Source organism: Pholcus phalangioides, unplaced genomic scaffold, assembly GCF_987345545.1.
Source record: "Pholcus phalangioides strain wild (caught in Gottingen) unplaced genomic scaffold, Ppha-v1.0 ptg000015l_1, whole genome shotgun sequence".
In the NCBI taxonomy this organism is placed as follows: domain Eukaryota; kingdom Metazoa; phylum Arthropoda; class Arachnida; order Araneae; family Pholcidae; genus Pholcus; species Pholcus phalangioides.
The window spans coordinates 19403531-19425052 of NW_028301608.1; the positions used below are offsets into that span (position 1 = coordinate 19403531).

General features: G+C 36.5%; 1 protein-coding gene across 1 annotated transcript in view; it reads left to right on the forward strand.

The window, feature by feature from the left end:
- The window catches only part of LOC149075621 (uncharacterized), a 74761-nt gene that overhangs the window by 31511 nt on the left and 21728 nt on the right, over nt 1-21522 (forward strand). Inside the window, exons 2-5 of the mRNA XM_089243107.1 lie at nt 14791-14849; nt 17007-17154; nt 17893-18288; nt 20356-20454. Coding sequence (XP_089099233.1) covers nt 14791-14849; nt 17007-17154; nt 17893-18288; nt 20356-20454 — 702 coding nt within the window. The remainder of the gene's footprint in view (nt 1-14790; nt 14850-17006; nt 17155-17892; nt 18289-20355; nt 20455-21522) is intronic.

Below are 21522 nucleotides of genomic sequence, written 5' to 3' on the forward strand. Positions count from 1 at the left end.
AATCGAAATTTATGAGGTACCAAATTTTAGATAAATAAGTTGATAAATAATATTTCTACTAGAGAGAGCATAGTTTTGAGACTTTTTGCCTACGTTAAAAGATATGAGATCATCCATTAACGGTAAAATATTCATGACATGGAGCAATATATATATTTTCTTAGTCTTTCCATATTTCCTCGTATCATCTCGATTTCCAAATTTCATATATCAGGTTTTTTTTTCATCTACATCCTTAAAACTAACCATGAATTAAACGGATGGGAATTTCCACTTTAAATGGCTCATAAAATAATCGTTTTTCTGAAGACACGTGTGTTATTACACGTTTTTGCTGTTGAACCTGTTTTTTCCCCAACTTAAATTTATCATTATTTTCTTAACCAAACCTTCATCAGGGTTTGGTGTCACGAAATCTTATCCTTCACCTTCTGGGTATTTTATGCACGTGAGAGAGCAAAAAAATGGCATTTCTATGTCACCTTTTCACCCACAAACGGATAATTTTGATAGATACGAGTTTTTTCTTGTGGAAATAAAATAATAAAAAGCCAGGAAACCTCTTTTCTTTGTGTTTACTTAGTCTATGAGCTAATTCATAATCAGTATGTGTATTTATTTATTTGTGAAGCGTTTCGTAAAGTGTAATAAATAAATCTACGATGATCTGTCTGTTGACTTTCAGAAAAATTTTTGAGATCTCGGTTTTTTTGTTCGTAGTTTAATAAAAGCAATGTGGTCGAGTCTTGTCTTTTGTGGGGATTATTTGGGTGTATGGCACTGTCTCTTTCAATAAAAGTGGGTTAAGCTTCTTAAACAAACTGAAGAAGAGCGAGCAAATTAGCTGATGTCCTCATCGTTGAGGACACACGGGACCCAGAGGCTTTTTTGCTCGATCTGAACTATCTTGACCTCTTGGAGATTTTGTCCTCTTTCTACCACTTTCAAGAATTTACACAACTTTAGTTAAAATAGATGGTGAATTATCACACATCTGATGTCACAGAGGATTGACGAGTAGTAAGAAAAATGGTCAAGGTGGAATACTGAGATATATGTCGTGCAACATTATCTCTCTACTCTGTTGATATTATCTTTAGTTACAGAGATTTAGAAATAATTAATGAAGTATTGTAATTTTCCTGCGTAAAACTCTCGGATTGCACGTTGAAAAAACATTGGAGTTTGTAAGTGCAGATTATATGTCATTTACCTGCAGAATTTTTCTCCGAGAGGTTGGAATGGAAATAAAAATTTTAAAAACTAATTTTAAAAAATATAATTTTCCTTTTTTTTGTCAATAGTAAATTAAATTTTTTGTCAAAAATTTAAATTTTAAATTTTTAATTTTTTTCTACAAAAACGTGATAAACTGCCCCGTTTGTATCACCCCCCCCCCTTCCCTCGAGACTAAAGAATTTTTCAGACATGACTCAAAATCAATAACATGACCAATTTAGCGGTACATTGATCTTTTTTTAATTTAAAAAATTCGAATAAATATTCTTGATTAAGAAAAATGTTTACTTTTAAAATTAGTGAAACCAGCCAATGACATCTTAGCAAGGGTGCCGACAGGGCCTGAGCCGAGGGCCCCCGAATCAAACGGGTGTTCCAAAATTATTGAAAGCTTTCACGAATTCTGGAATTATTTCTTATATGAATTTTTATTAATTCTGGAAATATTTCTCTCATTACAACCTTTCCATTAATTTTAGAATAATTCTGGAAATTTTCTAATAATTCTGAAATTATTTGTCATCAATTTCGGAATCATATTGTTCTTTCATTAATTTTCAAATTCTCATAATTTCGGAATTTTCATTAGAGTTTGTTTAAGGTATTTATATTTTTATGCACATAGCTAACAATAAGCACTGGAAATTGCTGGCGAACCGTTGATCAATTGCTATGGACCTTGATATACCCAAGCCACCATTAATTATAATCTTATTACTGGTACGGGGATTGACATTGTCAAGTCTGTGTATTCAGCAGAGGCGGTAATATCCCATATTCACAGACCTATACGAAGTTTTTGTGGCTCAATATATATTGTTCTTTTATACGGCTGTTGTGTGAGTTTTCTTTGCAATTCTGGCTGAGAATGTCTTTTACTTCATTCTATGACCTGTGTAAATGCCAACAAAAAATGGGAAAAACATTTGCTTTAAACATCTTTGCTTTTGTTGCTTAACTGTTGTAGCATATCTCGTACATTAGTCAAAACATTTCAACAGTGTTTTAAGGAGTCTTCTATCTTTTAACATGGTAAAAAACTTCCTTATGTTGAAATATTATTTATCTATTGATTTATTTCACATTTTTACCATATATATTTGATTGTATATGCCAGCGGTTCTCAACCTTTTTCGACTCACACGGAGCCCTTTTAAGTAAAAAAATTCTATGGCGGAGCCCCGTAGGCCAATTTTTTAGTTATTCATCGAAGTTACTGATTTATTTTTACTAATTAAAAATATTTGTAATTATTTTTTTGAATTTCAGTTTTTTTTTATTTTCCTCGAGCGGCCGTGGAGCCTCTGGAGAGTGCACAAGGAGCCCCAAGGGCTCCGCTGAGCACCGGTTGAGAACAGCTGGTATATGCTATCCTATGTGCCAGTACAAAATTTTACATATCTCCAGTACTTATATTTTTACAAATTTTCAAACAAAATGCATTAAAAGCAGCTCACGCGCATGATAAAATTGCACGAAATCAATGCAATTTAGTGAAAAAAAGGGGTCAAAATAAAGAAAACCGTTCCGTTCATAAAATGATGGAAGAAGATTGAGACTTTATCAATTCAATTTAAATAACTAGATTTTTTAAATTTCAAAATTTTTCAAAATTTAAAGAAATTTAAAAAAAAATTATAACTCCAGTGTTTATGAATGGATCTCAAATCTTTTTCATCATTTTATGAACTCAACAGTTTCCGTCTATTTTTATTCAATTCCATTGATTTTATGTCATTTTATCATGTGCACAAGCGGTTTTAAATGCGTTTTTTTGAAAATTTGTAAAAATTAAGTATTGGAGATATGTAAAAGTTTTTGTACAGGCACATAGGATAACATGGATGTACCTGTGCATAGGATAACACAATCAAATATATGCGCCAAAAATTTGAAATAAATCAATTGACAAATAGTATTTCCACATAAGAAAGCTTTTACTGTGTCAAAAGGTAGGAGATCCATATTAAAGGGTAGGAGACATATGTTAGAAGTTAGGAGACCCCTTAATGGGATATGGATGCTTCAAAGATAGCTGACAATGGCTTGAAGACGATCCAAGGGAAGAGCGTCTGAACACTACTGTCACGAAGGCATACTTTGAACAGCTGTGCGTTTTTTTCACAAAATGTCTGCATTAGACTGTCATGGTGAGAAATTGAATATCAGTAATATCTCAGTGCACACATTCATTGTTTAGCAAAAAATAAAAATAAAGGCTTCAGTGATAAATTTTCATCTCAAAATAGCGGTGGTTCCAACGCAGTCATCTATATTTATAACGTAGTTTCTTGCCGAATATCATGGTTCGGTGTCATCCAAACCGGACTTGTCAGTTGTAAAATTGTTTTTGTTTCTAAAAACGAAACTGTGAATGGAAGAGTTAAGAGTGGACCGTTAAGAGTGGTTCCGAGTCAGAGATGTAAAGTCTCAGAAAACAAGATCTCGAAAACATTCAATAAACTCTATGGATGATTCAAACGTATGTCAGCAGGAAAAGGTCAAAGGCTGACAATGAGTAACCAGATTTTTGCTTTTCACAACTTCAAACCGGTAATTTTTTGTGCGGGCGGTGTACATTACTCGAAATTAAAAAAAAAAAATTAATGGAAGACATGACAAAAAGTCGTTGATCCTCACAACGGATATTAAAGCTCGGGAAATGGATGCTATAAAGTAAGATTATGGTGAAAGATGGCTTTCATAACACCGATTCTTTCAGTAATGGTGACCAAAGTCTCGGAAAACTCCCCTTTTATTGTTGTCGCTTTATTTTGTCACGTCATCGACCTGAATTTTGTTTTTCGTGACTTATTCTGAATCCAAATCCCACGATATAAAATGCTGTAAGTTGCATAGAAACATGGAAAAACTTTTATTTCAAATAAATTCAGTGTGTCATAAAATAAAAAAAAATCTAAGTTTCCATACGGTCCCCCGTCCTCTAACTTCCACTTAGAAAGTTCTAGCCCTGTATCTACTGAACATGGGCGGAGATATTCATACTTGCGATATTCATGCATAAAAATGCGTCGGTGACTTGCTTAATCGAAATACGTTGAAGGCTTGCGCACTTCTAGGAATGCGTGGAAGGCATACGCTCTTGAATGAGTGGGATCTTTCTAATCCCTAGAAATGCGTAGGAAGCTAGCATATTTTCTCGAGAATGCATAGGAGGATTTCAAACGCCTCTATAAATGCATAGAAAACCTGCTTAAAGGCATGCATGGCCCCCCTAGTATATTGAGCTATGATTAATTTTTTGCCCATTTTTTTTATTACATTACTCGTTCCGTCAGCCATCGCTAATTATTTGCCCCTAAATAGTTTGTCACGTACCCTTAGGCCAAAGGTTTTTAACCTATGGGTCGCAAAAATCCAAAATCTACGAAATTAATTATTTCTTCACAAAAAAAAATAATAATTAAAAATACATCAATTGAAAATGTAAAAAAAAAAATAAAGATTTGATGGCATTTAGGTTTTTAATGCATTTTCGAACATCAGAAATAGAAAAGGAATCTTTAAAATTCAAAAAATGAATGCTTGGTTAAAAAAGAGTTATGACACGGCTTTGCAGTTAAAGGAATCACACCCCATATATACCACTTCTTTTTTTTATCTCAACTTAAAATGTTACATAATCACATTTGAAATGTTATCTTATGGCAACTTCCGCGATCTTTTGCAATGACGTATAAATTCTAAATCAAAATCCGTACAGTAAAACATCGCAGCATGCGACCTGTCAAAAAGTGTCCTCGAGCTATGTTTTGAGAACGGAAGCACCACACGATCGACGTCTTATTTTCTTCAGACGTGCTCATCCTGCAACAGCAACGATATATATCACTCCCACAGCTTCTAACATCATTCCTCTCAATTTATTAAGATGTCCGCGAGTTGAATATTTCATTCAGGATATGCGCAGCAGTGTGAAATTACGATCACGGCTCAAAACTAAACGTTATGAATGATCTGAATTATCATTACCCATCATCATGGAATTGCCCAAAGAACAGTAACGTCTCTACTACTTACTGACTGCATCTCGTAACTCCTACCAGTTTTAACAGCAACACGTGCTAAGTAGGTAAAAGAAACAATATCCGCACAGCATTTTCACGAATTCATAAAACGGGTTTATGCGTTTCATATGTTAATCGGAGCATTGTGTGAAATAAAGAAATTTCCTATATAAGAAAGCGCGAATTCTCTTGAATTCTCTACTGAATAACAAAAACGCGTGACGATGATATTTTACGAGCTGTAACGTTTAAAATATTCCGGAAATATTTAAAAATTCCAAAGATAATATTTCACAAGAATAAACGAGATATGTATCCAGGAGCCGCGAAAGGTATTGGAATTTTTGTCACGTAAACCCAACTTGGAAAAAGAAAATGCAGGTTACACGAACGATTATTATTATCATTATCATCATCATATTGTTATCTGTTGGCTTGAAGTGAACAAAAAAGGGAGTTTCACAGAATCTCTTTTGGAGTCACACGCTTTCTCTTTCCCCGATAAAAAAAAAAGAAAAAGAGCCATTGAGGAAGAAGAGGATTGAGGTAATTGATGCGACGGTATTGTTTGGTGATCCCTTAAAATTGCTAATCGAGATGTTTTGTGCCACATTGTCTTTTCTTTTGTGGTTGTTGTTCTGCTTTTCTTTGGGGTTGTTAACTTCCTCCATGACATCGACAGCATCAGTCATCTATTTTTCTCTTTGAATAGAGGGTGTTCGGTATAGAAGCTTGTCCCGTGTCTGGTTTTCTTTTCGCTGTCGCCATGTGTTCGCTGTTTGAGAACCGGCGTTTTTCCTCTTATATGGATTATTTTTAGTATGGAAATTACGAAAATTCATTAAATATACCGTAATTAAATACGTAAACCGCTGCTTATGTATATATAGCTTTAAAAGTTAATTTTTAGGTCTTGTGGGTAATTCAAAGCCCCAGCCCCCCCCCTTTTTTTTACGTTATTTATTATTTTCCCGCAATGAGTTTATTTCTGATTCTAAAGGATTCTAATTAACTCTTATGAGATTTTTTTTAAATGTATTCCTTTCTAATCCTGTTTAAACAAATAGAGTTTTTAACGGGATAACGTCAAATGCTGCGTGTTATACAGGATATCACATACATTCGTGAATAGAAATAAATACATTTATAGCAAATAATAATCCATATTAAATAAAAATTCATAATAATAAAAAAATAAATTAATAGAAATTGCATTCACCAGTCAACATCACATAAAAACTGCCAGTAACACGAAAATGCAGTAATGAGCTACTGAACCAAACACCAACTCTGGCCATATCGCTATATTGCAATTTACTGCGATGGGTTGGAAGTGAAGGCATTGTCTATCGGTGGTCGCCTCGAGTTCGTTAGGGAAAATATCTTATCTATATCCTCCCTTGCGTTCGAACCCGGGACCCTGACAACAACCTTCGCGATGGTAGACGAACATCTTACCACCATGCCACTCGGGCACTTCGCAGTAATGAGCTGGCAATCGTACACCCAATGCATTTTATAGGACTCTGGTTTGCGTATTTCCATTGAATTGTTTTTGTGCAGCATCCTCTAACGACAAAAATTTGAACTTAATTTTTTTCTGTACCAAAAAGAAAAAAAGTCCTGTTTTGTGAGAATTACTTTTTTTGCAAACCGCATTGAAATGTAACAATTAATTCCTTGCGTTTTTATGAATTTCTCAACAATTTACGAATTTATGGGACACCTTGTATTGTAAAATTCTCAAAGGTAATTAGAGCGTGGACTTAAGCACCCGAATTCGATTTTTTTTTGGTTGCTAGTGTTTTTTAGTTCTCAGTCGAAAATCCCGTGCGGCTTATACGAAGCTATGTCGTGTAAAAAAGCCATGACGTTTGTACGAAAACTTTTTTTTATTCGATCATTTTTTTCTTAGTGTGACTTATTTACTGGAAACTACGATACCTGATGTTTGTCAATTGTATCTAATGATGGCTATACCCGAAACCTTATTATCTTACATCTAAGTCAAAGAATTTTTTAAATTCATTTTACTGTCCCGAAAGAGTTCTGTTTTTCTAGAAAAAAATTTACCGTTCGAAGAATGTGTCATTTTTTACTTTAAGCTGTTTTTAAGCAATGAAATGGTATCATTTAGCTGGTTTGAAGACGATTCCTGTGGCTTTTACAATGTTCAGAGAGGGATTATTCTTCTTGGAGCTCTTTTGATGAAAGCAAAGTAAAAATGAAATTGAAATGAGTCTGGTCGAAACGGTGAATGTGCGATAAACATCTCAGCTTATCTCACAGAATTTGTTCTATGAGACTAAAGGGGAAAAAAAGGTCCTAAATATGAGTCCTTTTCAACGCGTTTCAGATTCACGTCTCACACTGAATATAAATCCGATAATTTTCACAAAATGTTTGGGAGTTGCACTTCTACGAATATATGGAACATTTACTGAGTGAAGGAGCAGTTTTATAACATTATCAGCAGTTTTATAACATTATCAGCAGTTTTATAACATTATCAGCAGTTTTATAACATTATCAGCAGTTTTATAACATTATCAGCAGTTTTATAACATTATCAGCAGTTTTATAACATTATCAGCCGTTTTATAACATTAAAACGTCATAGAGGGCAATCAGACCCGTTAATTGGAGCGACGAGTTGACCCAGTAACAAAGTTACTGTAATTGCTTCATCAGATTTATTCATTCACAGTATCAAGTATATTCAAAGCGTCTTCCATCATAGAAAAAATTACATTGGATGGACAAAATCTCATCTTGAAAATCCAACTAGAATAGAAAAATTGGAGTTTTATAAACAGACGGCTGTTTTGAAAAGTGATTTCATTTGCGTATCCATGTTTCATATCAAGAAGTGTCACCAATCGGTGGAATTTCAAACTTTTGTCAAAGTTAAAAAGTAAAATCTTCCAAACCATGACATAGATTTTGCTTAATCTGATGGATTTATGAATGCTAAATTTTTATGGTTTTTTTTAAAAAAACCAAGTTACTTTGCCCTTCACCCTGTATACATTCAAGTCAAAGAATATAAAAAAAAGAGCATAATGTTTATAGTTTAATTTTCTGAGGAAATAATTATTTTGTGAGACTATAACTCAATCAAAAACGATTAGAAAATACATATTCCAAGAAACTACACGACACATGCTAACTTTATATTTTTCTCTTATGTACAGCTTGAATCACCTAAAAGATATTTTCATATTTTGAGAAATCATTTCACGCACTTACGGCTCACCCTGTACAAAAACACCCTCGAGAAAAAATTTTCCAAACCCCTGCACGTATATAAAATAATATCTTTAGCCTTGATATCATTTCGTAGACGATATTTCTCGGACAAAAGATAAGAAAAAAAAAATCTGCAATGCTTGTATTATGGATTGAAACGTATACAAGACAAATAACTTCAATTTTCCATTCTGGTTTTCTATTCCCATTGATGGTCTTTTGATTTTATTTTTCATTCAATTTCGAATTTCTCCAGAGAAATATTTTCATCCCCGTATTTCGGATTTTTCCCTCATACATATATAAATATAAAAAAAATTGAAAATTCCAAATAAAGTTCCTAGGAAGTGCTTTTGACATTCAAGATGACTTTCTGATAAAATATAATAAAGTAGAGAAATAAAATTTCATTTTCTTTTTCTGGGAATTTCTACTCTCGTGGGAAGAGGATTAAGAACGAATCACTCATTATTATCCAAAATGGGGAAGGGAATTTCAATATTAGTTTTTTTTTTATCCTCCTCCACGCGAAACTGTTATGACCTACTGTGCTTTAAATGAATCCGTTTAACATGCATACTTTTGATTAGGAGATTATCTTACTGTAATATATTTTGTATGAATCAAGAAGAACAAGAAGCGGGAGAAATATCGAGGATAGACAACGAAGAGTAGCATTGACAAATGGATTTTGAACGGGAAAAAAAACCAACTCGATTTAGTAGTACTAGTAAAAATAAGGTAAAACAAATCCTATTTTTTTTATGTAAATAGGTTTTTAAAGGTGTGTCTAGTACTATATCCACAGACATAATTCTCTTACTGGAAGGAAGAGAGGAAAAAAAACAATCATGATGAGATGACATAAGGTGGGAAGCAGGTTAAAGATCTGCTGTGTCCATTATTCATATAACTATTACGTGATGGGCACATCCCACGCTCGGTACAATTGTTCATCCATTCATGATTCTCGATAATATTCTCGTGATTTACTGTGTTTCATGAAATCGAGTTTCATTTTTATTGATATAAATTCATGAGTGTTTGGTTTTGTGGTTTTCTAATCTGCTGTACGCGTATTTGTGGAGGGTACGTTATGGGTTGCTCGGGGTACGGGAAAAATAATCAGCAATTTGCTGAAAATACAAATACAACGCCACAACAGGCAAAACGCCCAACGAGGTGGCTGAGAAAAAGATGCCCATAAAAATATGATGGATGTCATATAAATATTAAGTACGGCTCAATACGGGGGGGGGGGTGTACGCAAGCTTCTCATGCTTTTCTAAGGATACGAATCATTACCACGCATTTTTCGTGTTAAGCCTTCTACGTATTTGTAGTGGTACACAAGACTTTTACGCATATATAGGGATACGAAGTCTTCTACGCATTCCTAGGGATATGCCTTCGACTCTTTTCTATAGAGTACCGATCCAGAAATCTGCACATGTAGGGGGCTAAGCAAGCGCCTCACTCATTTATAAGGGTGGGTACACTAACGGCCGTATTCACCGACAGAGTTTCAACTACAATCGTAGGTTAAAAGATTAGCGATCGACAAGGATTGGTTAAAATCCTGAATTTAACCAATCCGTCTCGATCTTCAATCCTTTCACCTGCGGTTGTAGTTTAAACTCTATCGGTGAATACGGCCGTCAGAATGCCTCTTACGTATTTTTCTAGTTTACGCAGTCTTATACGCATTTATAGACGGTACACACTGTTTACGTTGACTGTATTTAAAAAATAAAAACTTGACCCTAAAGTCATTCATTCGGCCACTATGAATTGAATTAGGCAGTTCTCTTAAGTACGCTGCTGCCATCTATTGAGAAGATATTACAATTCCGGTTTCGATTTAGATGTTCAGTTAAAATAGCATAAAGCTTTTCGCTTGGCTTGGTGATTATTTTGGAGTAGTTGGCCTAAATGTTCCACTTTAAGTGTCAATTAAAGAAGGAGTGTCTAACCTTTCAGGTTTCCTGGGTCACACTTGAATGAGAAAAATATTCTTGGACCACACTCGAAACACGAACGAATGTTGATGAAAGTATTTTAAAGCCAATCGTACGATTTTAAGTCAAAAAATCTTCCACTAAAGGAGGGGAAAAAATCTGCGCTTAATGGCAAAAGAAACTTGACATCTACTCTAAATAATATTATTTAAAATATTAGTAAAATTTTTAATCTTGTTTAAAATTGCTTGTTGCGTCACGGGATGGATACTCCGATGTATAAAATAATCTGTATGAGGGACACACACCCTTCTTTATTATTCTTAGATTTTCTTATGTGAGTTTGAGTCAAAATGGAGTTTGGTCTATTACTGGGCACTTATTGGCTTTTTTTGGCGATACTTGGCAAATGTTAACAGAATGTATTTTAGCCACCAATGCCGTCCTGGTTTCGCATCGATGAAATGTGGTCAACATACATGGTATTTAGACTTAAAAATGAACTTTGAGATGGATCGAATGAGGCTGAATGAAAAAAACAAAAACAACTTGGTAAAAAAACCAAATTTTAACAAGAAATGACGTTTTTATTCTGATAAAAAACAAACTAGACACACACACATTTCTCAATATACTTGAAATAATACATATACATGCATTTGTTTGTTTGTTTGATTTAAATAGCAGAGAATAGAAATTTCGGATATACGTGACTAGATTTGATTCATGTGGCCTTAGATAAAATATTAGAACCACTTTTTGTGTTTACGCCTTTTCGCGAAATTTGCTTCAGAAATAACGAATCACCAACAAAACTAATCTAAAAAAATTGCTAGGATTTGTGTGATTGAGTGGATGCTTTTCCAAACTTTTCCGCGGAGCTTAGATGGATGGGTTTATTTTTCCAATTTGAGGATTTTTTTCCTTGAATTATATTCCAGAATTAAAAGAATCCTTTGTGTTTTCGTATATAATTAAATATATTACAAATGATTATACCTTAGCGCAACAGGTATAATACAGGGTGTCCCGTGAAGGACTTCCTGATTTTAAAATGAAGTAACTCAGAAATGCTGATCGAGAGAAGAATAAAACAAGTGATCGGTTTATTTTGAAAGCCGTAAAAATCTGATAAAATTTCGCAATTCGTTATGAATACTGTCGACGGGTGAGACGCTGGAAATCGAAGTCGCAGTACGGAGTTCGAGAAATAAGCTATAAGCTGTCCTTTGCAAGCAGTCGTTGCAATCACATCCCAATCAATTCAAAATTTGCACGTTTCGAGCACAGATATAGCGCGTACGATTGCTACTGCAGAATGGTACGTTGCATCGGAACGATTTGTCGCCTGGGTTGGAAAATCGTTGAGACACTTCGTGGTTCATGTAAGATGGGTGTGTGTGTGTGTGTGTTGCACAATTCCGCATTTATTGCAACAGGCAGGGATTGGCCTCCATACTCACTCGATCTTGCCCCCCTGCGACTAGTTTCTTTGAGGCAAATTGAAGCACCCTGTTTCCTGGAACAATCATGCAACACCGGGGAGCAGGCCCGTTGCCAGAAATTTCGTTCGTAGGGGGGGGGGGGCACTTTCATTTCGGGGAAGGGGACTAAAGTGATAGAACAATAGATTTGACCATCTTTTTCCTTTTTTTTTGGTCATTTTCTCACATTTCGGGGGGATTGACCGGACCCCCCAAGTCCTCCCTCCTCGCTACGGCCTTGCTAGGGAGCTTTAAGATTTAATCTGTGAGGCATGTGCGTTCATTTCCATTGAGGCACTGCAGAAGGTGGCTGAAAATTTCATTTCTTCGTTTGCGTTCTCTCTGGGCTGCGAAAGGTGTACGCGCGTTTTAAATCGATTGTGATGTGCTTGCAAAGGACATTTTACAGCCTATTTCTCGGAAGTCTCGCCACAGAGAGCAACAAGCCTACAACGTTACAAAATATTGAATCATTACACTTCACTCACAATTTGAAGTATAGATGGCAGCACTGAAATTTCAAACACAATACTAGCTACACACTCAAACTGTTACGTGCACTCACTTTGTCCCAGACTCTGCCACGAAGCTGGGCTGGAAGAGATCTCGGCAACGGGATAAGTCCGGTGCTAGAGCCCCTGGCGTTCATTCATTCAGCCTATTTCTCAGACTCCGTACTGCGAATACACCGCACAGCGCCACCTGTTGCCATAATTTGTAACTAATTTTGAAACTTCTATATGATTTTTACGGCTTTCAAAATCAACATACCATTTAATTTATGCTTCTCTATCAATCACCATTTCCGAATAATTGCATTTTAAAATCGGGGAGTTCTTTGTGGCACACCCTGTATGTGTTTGCCATACCAGCAATGCTATCCGGGGAAGAAAAAAAACGAAAAAACAATCCTTGATGGCAATACTTTAAGCCACAAAACTTCTCTGAAGTACCATGAAAATATCAGCGCTACGATTTTTTATTGTGAACATTATCTCATTACACGAGTCAATTCACGGATTTCGATACGTATTAGACTGAAATTCGGCATCTATCGTAATAATTCCTAAAAAAAGTGCTCTGATCGTAAAGTTTGTGGACAAAAATGTCACGACAGTATTCTCGTCTTTTCTCAAAAACTCTTCGGGATCATCACAGGCAGAAATTCTAGTCTTAGCTTCAATTTGCGAATATGATGACACATCTTCTGTGAGATGGCGTCGTTTTATTTATTTACTTGCTTGCTTATTTTTTGCACATATTTTGACGCTTTAGAGCAGTGATTCCTAATGTGGGCGTTAACGCCCCCTGGAGGGCGATGGAAGCTGCGGCTATTACATTAGATCCTATGGGTTATATTGCGTTGGGAGTAAAGTATTGCTGAAGAAGGGGGCGATAGGACATAGAGATTGGGAAACTATGCTATAGTGAAACCTTCAGTTTCTAAATGCATCTTTATTTATTTAACGTTTTAACATTCTTAATATGCCCGAGAGGTTATTGAAGAAATTTTTAGGCATATTTAGTTTCTACATATAACGATCGATATTTTTAAATGCATATTTTCATAATTTTTTTTTCAACATTTTCAAGTGCATATTTTTTTTTCTCATTTCTGCGTATAATTTCCATTATTAACGTCATGTTTCGGCATTATTAGATACATGCGTTTTCATTCTTGGCGCATCTTTTTTTGATCTCTGCAGTGGTGTAAGTGCAGATTTGTCTTTATTTTTAATGCATATTATGCCACTTCTTAGTACATATAAATCAGGATCTATTAATAAGTAATAATTCTGTAAAAAAAAATTTTTTTTTAATCTCATCAGATACACAATTCATAATGAAAGAGAACAGAAATATATTGGTGGATGAATATTATGGTCGAGAAGAAAATTCCTAACAAAGAGGATATATACAAGATATACAGAAGACTGGATGTTGTGAAGATATTTAGTATTTGAGATGTTAATTTTTTTAAGGAAGGAAAAAACTCATCTCTGCCTCTACCGGGAGTCGAACCCGGGTCCCTCGACTCCCGGTAGAGGCAGAGATGAGTTTTTTCCTTCCTTAAAAAAATTAACATCTCAAATACTAAATATCTTCACAACATCCAGTCTTCTGTATATCTTGTATTAACAAGTGGAGAGCGACATTCATGTCATAAAGAGGATATAATCTTGCTTGCAGTTTACCAAACTGTTGAAATCTGCGAAAAAATTACGCCCTGTGACGGAAATTCTTCAGGTCACAAAAGTCGGTGACTAGTCTTCCACTTCAAGTCGTGACCATCACGATGAGAAGTTTCTGTGGGATGGCGTCTTTCATTTGCAACATAACAATTAGGTAGCCAGACACGGCTACTTTATTTAATGGCAAAATCACATCGAACTAAATGTAGTTGTTCAGTACTACGGGGGAAAAAAATTCGATTTTAAATAATTTTTGTGCCCATTTTCTAGGCCATTATCGCCATTAAAATCGTTACGCTAATGGAACCGGAATCGTGATGTTGAAAAAAAAAACTGTTATAGGACTATGGGGAGAACCAAAATACTGGGTTTGCGCCATCTACTATGCTGACTCAGAATTTCGAAATTTTGAAGTTTTAGGATAAAAATTCGATAAAAAATGCTACTGAATATTACTGCTATTATAATAATAGGCTTACTAATGATTAAAATCCTGATGAAATATAGCAATAGAGAAAAAAAATTCATTATTAAATGGATTTCAAAAAGTTCTCCGGACTTTCAATTGATCGTTTAGTTTCGCAATACTTTTCTGACTAATAACGTTTTGATTCATTTGCATTACTTATTTCCATTACAGCAGCGGCAGCTTCCAGGACTCCTGTCAGTGCTCCATACGTTCCTGCACCTGCCACTGAAGTGAGTATTTTATTAGGATGAGCGTCAAAAGTTTTGTAACATACAATTTAATCATTTTTTTCTCTTTATCGTAAAAGTGACGAACCAACCGCATTGGACAGTGAGATTTCTAGCTCACTTTGATGGTTTTCAAGTGTTGAGAGAGTCACATTTACCTTCGAGACTTCGTAATACCGTTGATGCTCGTTTTGACGAACCCGTACGGACGTGCGAAGTAGTTCGTAAATGAGAAAGACATTTAAAGGAATAGTATATTATTTGGGACCAGAAGATTAGTTCGTAAAAAAATGAATTAGAGGTTCGTAAATCGGGCGTCGACTGCATACAGGTTTGGATTGACCGAATTTGACCTGATCGTCAAGTTTCTCGCCGAGTGGAATTTCTTTTGGAGAATAAATCTTGAACCAACCCCTCGTGGGTCTTTATGCACAAATCTTCACCTTCTGCAAAACCAATATTTTGGGTGACCGTACGGCATAATTTGAACCCTCAAAGAAAACGTTCTCAAATTTTGTGGTACTACTGACATTTAACCGTGTATACATCCCGTAAACATTCTTCTGAGGAATTATTTCCTCAATTATTTCGAAACTGTATTCCGTCCTGTTTTTCTGTATTGATGTGGTAATAAATATAAGGTTACCAGATTTAAAAAATGAGAAAGGAGGACGCCTGCGCGTGCGATCATAAACTTCACATTTTTCCAATTTTCACAATAGATGGCACCACCGTAGTGACAAAAAAGACAGTCTAAAAATTTTATACTACTATTTTCTCTATATTTCTGATTGGAACTCTCCCTCCTTCAAGGGCATCTTAACAGCATCATAAGCCCCCCCCCCCACCATGCAAAGTGAATTTTCTGGTGCGCCTCCCCCATCCATCAGAAATATTTGTTACCAAATTTGAATACTCACTGTCAAAATTTTGACTAAATTTCATTTTCATGAGTGCTTTTCTGCACTGGAGCCCCCCCCCCTCGTCCCCCGGGCTGTGCCCTAGTGGGTCCATGCGTTAATATCTCACTGCTGGCTTCTTCCCCCGCTCCCCCTCTCCACTTAAGTACATGTCTCTAGCTGTTGGTGAGCAAACAATGGTATTCTTGAAATGGATGTTGTGGTTTTCTTCGAGGGCAGGCCCGTCATTTGGAGGGTTTTTGGGAGTCCCTAGAGAAAATAAAGTTCCAGAAACCTGAAAAGGGGGACAGAAGGACAAATTTTCTAAAACGTAGGAGGACACTTCAAGTGACGTACAGTAAAAATGATGACATGTCCTCCATAATATTCAATAATTCCTTTAGGCCTTTTGAAAGGACTTTTCAGTCCCTTGAGGCTACAAAGTGTTTGCATTATGTGTGTGTATGTATTTGTGTATTATCCTATATATTGATATTTGCGTTACATTGTGCAACACGTGTTTCAATTTGTGTATATGTTTGTATTTGTAAAATAAATATAAGAAAAGGAGGACGTATGGTAACCCTAAATATATACAGGCCCCACTGAATTGTTGCTTCCGGATTCGAAGACAGATGCCAGCACTTCTTGAATAGATAACAACATAAATAATAAATAAATTTACTGCCATGTTATTTTTGGGCTTATTGGTTGCATTTTTCAAGTTTTATGAAAGAACTTTTATAGTGTAATCCCGGCCTAAGAGTGTTCCATTAGAAGATGAGACGGCAAGGGAAAAAATATTTCTTATTGAAAATGCGGAACTATGCAAAATAATGCATTAAAATCATTAAAATATGCAAAAATATAAAAAGAATTTGCAAAGCCATAGAAATCCCAGCCCCATTTATAAGCAATATTTGTCAACATTTGACATGTTTTTTGAGAATCGGTGATGTCTCGTATTAATCATCTCAATTTCCCGCATTTTTCTTGATCAAATATGGTCATCACAATCCAATCATAAACAAATAAGTTCATGTGCAGGCAGTAATTGATTGTCTCTGCTTATATTTTTGATCAAAAAATTTCTTGAAAACGTCAGGCTCGGTAAAACGGCGAAATTTCGTGGAATCTTCAGTGTCGTTATAACAGAGTTTAACCGCATTTCTACTCTAGTCATATTTTCTTATGCATGTGTGTACTTGTAATAGGCATCCATTTAAGAGATAAATGTTATTCTGTCATATTTATTCCTAAGCTCCAACTGAATATTCCTGGAAGTGAAGTCGAATACGTGAATGATGGACCTATAGGACCCCTCTACGACTTCCTCATCCGAAATCGATTATACAGGTTTTGTCTTTTACTGAGGAAAGCAAACTTGGAATCTGTTCTAGTGAACGCGGGTAAGTAGTTGTTTGTCCCATTTCGATTGGTTAAGATTGCTCATATCTCCTCGTGGATTCCAACTGAGGTGGTGAAAGAAAGTTTAAAGGCACAACCGAAAAACTGCCACATCTTGAAAACCTGTGCTTGTAGATGTATGAAAATTTAAGAGTGTTAAAACTACGATTCCAACTTAACTTGCTCCAGTAAAAATAATTCAGATCTGCATCAGCAAAAAAATTTTAAAATTACAGTAAAATAATACTATATAAAAATTTTCAGTGGAATATGTTTAGTTTTACTTGAAGTTATCAATCTGAAATTTCCACGCGCCTATAAGCACAAGTTTTCAAGATGTGGTGGTTTTTAGGTTGTCCTTCGACTTTCCCCCACCACCTTATTTCCAAGTGACTCTTAGGGGCCATTCAAGTATTACGTAAGCAGATTTTCAGCCATTTTTGACCCCCCCCCCTTGTCAGCAAAACACTGATCCCCCTTCCCCCCCCCCGTTAGCAAAATTTCGTCAGCAGCTTAGAATATTTTATATCTTCAAAAAGGGGTGGTTGATGACGTAAGCAACATTCAAACCCCCCCCCCCTCCGTCCCTTGCCATCAAAAGTCAAAAGTCAGCAAATCCGAAACCCCCCCCCACCTTCGATGCTGACGTAATACTTGAATGACCCCTTAGGAACCGATATAGGAATGTCATCAATGTGGACAATGCTGTGTTTTTAGGAAGAGTTTATTTTCTTTTTCAGGATCATGGACGATTTTTGCCCCAACAGACAGCTCTTTCGCATTTCTGCCGGGCGGAACCCTCGAAGAGCTGGAAAGGAACCCGAGATTGCTCCAGGAGTTCGTACTGCATCATTTCGTGAGCGGAGACTTGGCGTCCACGCAGATGACGGACGAAATGGTCGTCGATTCTATGCAGGGATACCCGATCAGGTTCAACATCTACGGCCAGCAGCTGGTCATGGTTTCCGGCGCGGAAATTCTACAGAAAGACTTGAGCTTCGAGTTGGGACGGATCCACGTGATCGACAGACCTTTGTATCCGCTACCCATCACCGACATCATGGGATACCTGCAAACTTATCACAAGGAATTCTACAAACTCATTCTGATCGCCGGACTTTCTAATTACTTCTCAGGTTAGACGAAATACGTATAATATAGTTTTCTCCACCTTTCATCGATACACTCCATCATGGTATCAATGGGATTGTTAGAAAATTCGCAAATGACGTGAAGCTAATAGAGGGTAGTACAAAATTGAATATGATCGCAGCATGGGAAGTGCGTGGTCGCTCATTTTGGTTCGAACACAGCCCGCGTTTCACTTATGCGTTTAATGGTAGGGGTTGTTACATCGAGTGGTCATCGATTTGGAAATTCTCATTGACGAGCGGCTTAGGTTTTCTGAACATTGTTCAGCGGTGGGGGGAAAAAAAACGAATAGAACGCTCGGTTTCATTCTTAACGCCTTTATGATCACGGGTGTAATATTGTGTCCAAACTCCAGTGGAATAAATTCAAAGAAATTCTCTGTTTCCTCTATCTTCAAGCTTTATAGCAACCGTATTACCTACGGGAAATGTTTCATCCACACATACAATATATCTTTCTACTATATGCATGTAAGAGCGGAAGAGAACACGTAGGGTGAGAGCGAAAAGAGGACTCTCTGTTATCTACCTTATCTATTATACTTTTCACTTTAATATTTTTTCTTCCCCGCACTCTTCGTTTTTATAACGTGAGGTTAGGTTAGAACAAGGTTACCATATTTATCGACGATTCGTTAAATAGAGACGATCCAAATTTCTTGTCAAGTGCTTGTACGTGAAGTGGTTAAAAAGGTGTCTTCACGTTCTCCTAAAGCAAAGGTGCTCAACCTTTTGGAGAGTGCGGGCCACTTCATTGGGTTAAAAACATGTCGCAGGTCACCTGAGTGATCTGGGAATGTACCATGGGTCACTATATTTATCTGGAAGTGTGCTGCGGATCACTTTAGTAATCTAAGAATGTGTCGTGGACCACTTAAATGATGCGTAACTGCGCCGCGGGTCACTTCAGCGATAATGTACCACTTAGTTCATTTTTAAAAAAATTAAGTTTGAGGTCATGGGCCACATCAGATGACTCCGAGGGCCACATTTGGCCCACTGGCCATGGGCCGAGCATGTATGTCCTATAGCGATTCAGTTTTCCTATTTTTAGTTCGTCCTGGACTGGAGTATGGCGTAAGGTTTTGGAGACCATACCTACAGAAGAACAGACTTGGTTGGGAGGGGGGGTGGGGCACAGAGAAGAGCTCTGCGTGCTCTTGTTGGCGCATACAAAGGCTTGGGCTCTGAAGAAAGAGACGATTTCTTGATTATGTTTACATTGGAGGAACGCAGGTGTCGTGGGGATATTTTGTCGAAGTATACAAAGGTCTTTAACAGCTGGCTGATGCGAAGATATAGTTTTGGAAATAGTGAAAAAAAAAATTCAACTGCCTCTCAGGGGAATTGAACCCACGTCCTTTCACTTTCCGTGTGAACGTCCTAGACCCCTAGACTACAGAGGCAGCGGATATCTCAACCTTTCCTCTGAGACGAGTGACGTCATCCTCGCATATGTTCGAAGTGTTTAAAATTTTCAACGGGGTGGATGGGACGGACTATGGATTATTGATACGCCGTCAATCAACTGCTTCTACAAGGGGACACCGACATCAATTAGTAAGGGACAACTCCAGGTTTTGGTGTCCCAGGGAATTTTTCTCTAAGAGGGCTGTGAATAAATGAAATATCTTATCCCCGGGGGTCGTGAATTGTAACTCAATTGACAGGTACGATAGACAGACAGTGGGATAAGTTAAGAAGCTACCCATACTTAGATAAGACGAAAATAATTTTTTGTATGTGTGGACCGTGTAATTTAAACATTAGTTTTTATTAAATACATGGCACATAAACGTCAGTTTTTAATTTTTATTTTAGTTTGTACAGTATCCGTTTTTTTCATGATAATTGCTTTTATTTTGGGTTGCTGTATTTAGTTATATTTGACAACCGTAATTTTATAGGCCTCTTTTTTTCAGTCCCCTCGCTGGCATTTTGCCTGTTGTGGCCTTTTGTATTTGCATTTTGTCACGGAAATGATATTTATATTACGTCAATAAGAAATTTTTCTTTGTGCTTGCATATTTTATAATGTTTTTTTCTGTTTAGATGGCACTTTCACCGTCTTGGCACCCGAAGACAAGGCTTTCGAATACCTCAGCATCGAACTCAAAGACATGCTTGCAACAAATGCAACACTTGCATATGGTATTGGATTTCTTCGATTGTGTATTCCTCAATAATTTTTCTCTTAAAAAATGAAATGCAGTCGTCACTCGCTCGTAATAACGACCCCATGTTATAGCGACCTTTCCATTATAACGACTGATAGGATAAATTCCAAATTCTTTCAAATAACTACTATCCTGTACGTTATCTTTACGATACAACGTCCGTTTTCGACGGAACAATGGGGTCATTACAGAGAATATTACTTTCATCATGAATCATTACACTTCATTCGCAACTTTAAATATGGATGGCAGCCCACTGAAAAATCAGACACAACACTAGATAGGGGCCATTCAAGTATTACGTCATCATCGATGGGGGGGGGGGGTGTTTCCGATTTGCTGACTTTTGATGACAGGGGGGGGGGGTTGGATAATGCTTACGTCATCAACCACCGTTTATGAGAATATGAGTAAGGATTCAGAGGAGCAGAGCTGATGACGAAATGTTGCTCACGAGGGGGGGGGGGGGGGTTAGCATTTTGCTGAATTTTGCTGACAAGGGGAAGGAGGGGGTCAAAAATGGCTAAAAATTTGCTTACGTAATACTTGAACGGCCCCATACAAAAAAAAAAATCTACATCTGTGGGGAATGGCAATTAGCATGCTACTTTATTTGACGTAGGGAATTTTTTTTCTGCGTAGCTAAAAATTCTGTGTACACAGAAGCATTCTCAGTCATTCCTTGACTCTAAAACGACCATAATTTGTAAACTTATTCACCAAGAAAAAAATGGTGCTTTTCTTACTTACTTTTGCCCACAACCACCAACAAACGGGTAAAAATAAAATTTTGGAAGCAAAAATATGCCTTCAAGGAAATATTGAAAATAACTATACAGTGCAGCACTGTTCGCCAATAAGTCATCTAGATTCAAAATTCAATTTTGCATAATAACATTAATAAATTCAAATGTTGTCCTTCTTGGCTTTTTGTAATTCTAGTCGAAAGGAAAAACCTTAATCGACCTGTTTCTGGTCTATATATTTTTTTTCAATTGCGATTTCAAAAAGCCAAGGAGGGCTACATTTTGCTCTACTAACG